This window comes from Ctenocephalides felis, unplaced genomic scaffold (genome assembly GCF_003426905.1).
Source record: "Ctenocephalides felis isolate EL2017-DRISC unplaced genomic scaffold, ASM342690v1 CF-g0.4_SCAFFOLD_01886, whole genome shotgun sequence".
In the NCBI taxonomy this organism is placed as follows: Eukaryota; Metazoa; Arthropoda; class Insecta; order Siphonaptera; family Pulicidae; genus Ctenocephalides; species Ctenocephalides felis.
The window spans coordinates 185,605,001-185,607,322 of NW_020538040.1; the positions used below are offsets into that span (position 1 = coordinate 185,605,001).

The following is a 2,322-nucleotide window of genomic DNA, read 5'->3' on the forward strand; positions in this document are numbered from 1 at the left end:
AAGATTTATCTAAGTTAATTCACGTTAGTCTATTGAATATATTCTAAACGCGAATTATCTTGCATTACCAAATCGTTCAATTGTTGATTTTTACGATTTGGTTATATAATTGAATATAAATGTATAAATATATTAAAGTATTGAAACAAACGTTATGATTTCTGTAAATATATTTTATCAAATTCATCCATCAATGATACATAACTAGCGTCTAACAATAAATATATTAACAAAACTTAAATCTCTTATACATACATATATTATAATAAGATATATTTATGGACTATTTACAAAGGGGATTTCGGATATATCTATAGACTACGCTTCTGATTTGTAAGGCTTAAATAATTTCGGCGACGGTCGTTCCGTGGTGGTCGTCGCGGCGGGAATGGAGGTTAGTACAGGGCTGGCGGGTGCGGCGGTTGGCGGTTCGCGACAACACAGGTCGCTCCCCGGGCTCAGGCTTGGCGGCGTATTGCTGCCGACGGTAGTATACCGCGTCGGTAGGGTGCTCGTTACTTGAGGAACGGCGGGAACTGTCGGCACCGTTCGTTGCTGATAGACGGGATAGCGGTAACCGTATCCTGGCGGCAAATGGTGCGGCAATAAGGCCGGCGGTGGAATGTAAGGCGGCAGTCCCGTCGCGTGATGTCCCGCATAACCGTACGGCATCGCAACAGAAGAAGCGGCAGCTTGCAAAATACTCGCGGCAAACGCCGGATCCGAATAAACCGCGGCGTATGGCCACGCTACCGCTATACGTTGTCGTTTATCTTTCATACGACGATTCTGGAACCATACCTGCAAATAAAAAACAATAATATTAAATCTCACGAAGATAATTATAGATGCGCTCACTTAGCACGGAGACGATAATTCAAAAGCGACGGGTAGGTCTCTCTTTCGCGCATTAGTACGATTCTTCAAATGCAATCATTTTTATAATTATAATAATTAACACATTGCGCCCCGTTTGTAGAATGGATACGGTGTTAATATATTTTATTGCACCGGCATGCCTTGTGAACACCCGAAACGCGGTTCTCTTTATGTTTTTATTATTCACCTACAACTTAATTTGAATGAAATAAACTGCGTAACAGGCATCTGTTAGCGCGAAAATAACTAGAATTGACTTTTAAGGATATTTGAAATTTAAAACAAAAATAATTATTTTCAAATAAAATATTTAATTTCTTGATTAAAATAACATAGTACCCAATTTCAAAAGGTGTTGATATATAGATGTTTTATTTTAAAATTTTATTACTAAATGAAGGTGAAACTAACCTTAACGGTAGATTCCGGTAAATTTAGCTGCGCCGCAAGTTCGCATCTTCGCGGTCTGGATACATAATTTTCTTTATAAAACTCTTTCTCAAGTCTTGCAAGTTGATCTCTTGTGAAGGCAGTGCGATATCTCCTGACCGACGGATCCAAAGGCGCCTGCTGTTGTTGTTGCTGATGGGCAGAAGTCATTTGTTGTTGATGTTGTCCCATATCGGCTGTGGGCGATGAGCATTCGCCGCCGTTAGAAACACTCAAGACAGGCGAGGCGGGCGCGCGCTGGAGCATATTATTATTACACCGCGACCCCGGTTGCTGTGAAGGCGGTGGTGAACTGTTTGCAGCTACAGCTGCCCTTGCATATTGTTGCTGTTGTTGGATCAGATCCAAAACGAGACCGTCGCGATCATCCGCTGGATTGTAACTCCTGAATCCTTGCATCTTTCTCACGATAATATATATGTATTTAACTCACTGAACAAAATTGTTTGAAATCAACTAACTCGCAGGTCACACTCTTAACAGTTAACAGTAAACACGCTCACGTCCGAGTCCAACGACACACTGAATCTATCGACTGTCGAGCGCAGGGATGATATAAGCAGCGATGGCGGCACGAACACGCCCACCGATTCGATCCGACAAATGGTGAGCGTCCGATTCGCCACCCCGGCCTCGCCGTCGCGAAGAGAGTCGTTCGCTCGCTCGGAAAACGCGCGGAAGCGAGATAGAGTCGCGCGGAGCGCTAGATGCGAGCGCGGGACGGGCTACGCGGCTACGTTCATCTCTTCTACTGCGACTCCCACAAAAATAAATTACCCTATTATTCAAAACTCCTAATTAGTAGTCTACTGAGGAACTTGATTAATATTTAGGATTCGCGTTGATACAGAAGGCACCGACCGAACTTACACCGAACGTACACACGCTCGAAAATATAATCAAGTCAAATCGAACAACTGAAGGCGTATTATTATATTCTAAATATCACATCAATGAAGTATAAATTACACCCTTAGTGTACTGATTCATCTA

At 42.6% G+C, this 2,322-nt stretch overlaps 1 protein-coding gene across 1 annotated transcript; it reads right to left on the bottom strand.

Annotated features, from left to right (window-relative positions):
- Positions 1-318: 318 nt before the first annotated feature.
- On the bottom strand, positions 319-1,728 carry LOC113376402 (segmentation protein even-skipped-like). Its single transcript, XM_026616305.1, has 2 exons — positions 1,291-1,728; positions 319-801 (listed from the first exon to the last, which is right to left on the bottom strand). Exons 1-2 carry the CDS (start codon positions 1,726-1,728, stop codon positions 319-321), a joined length of 921 nt encoding a protein of 306 aa, XP_026472090.1.
- Between the last annotated feature and the right edge of the window lie 594 nt (positions 1,729-2,322).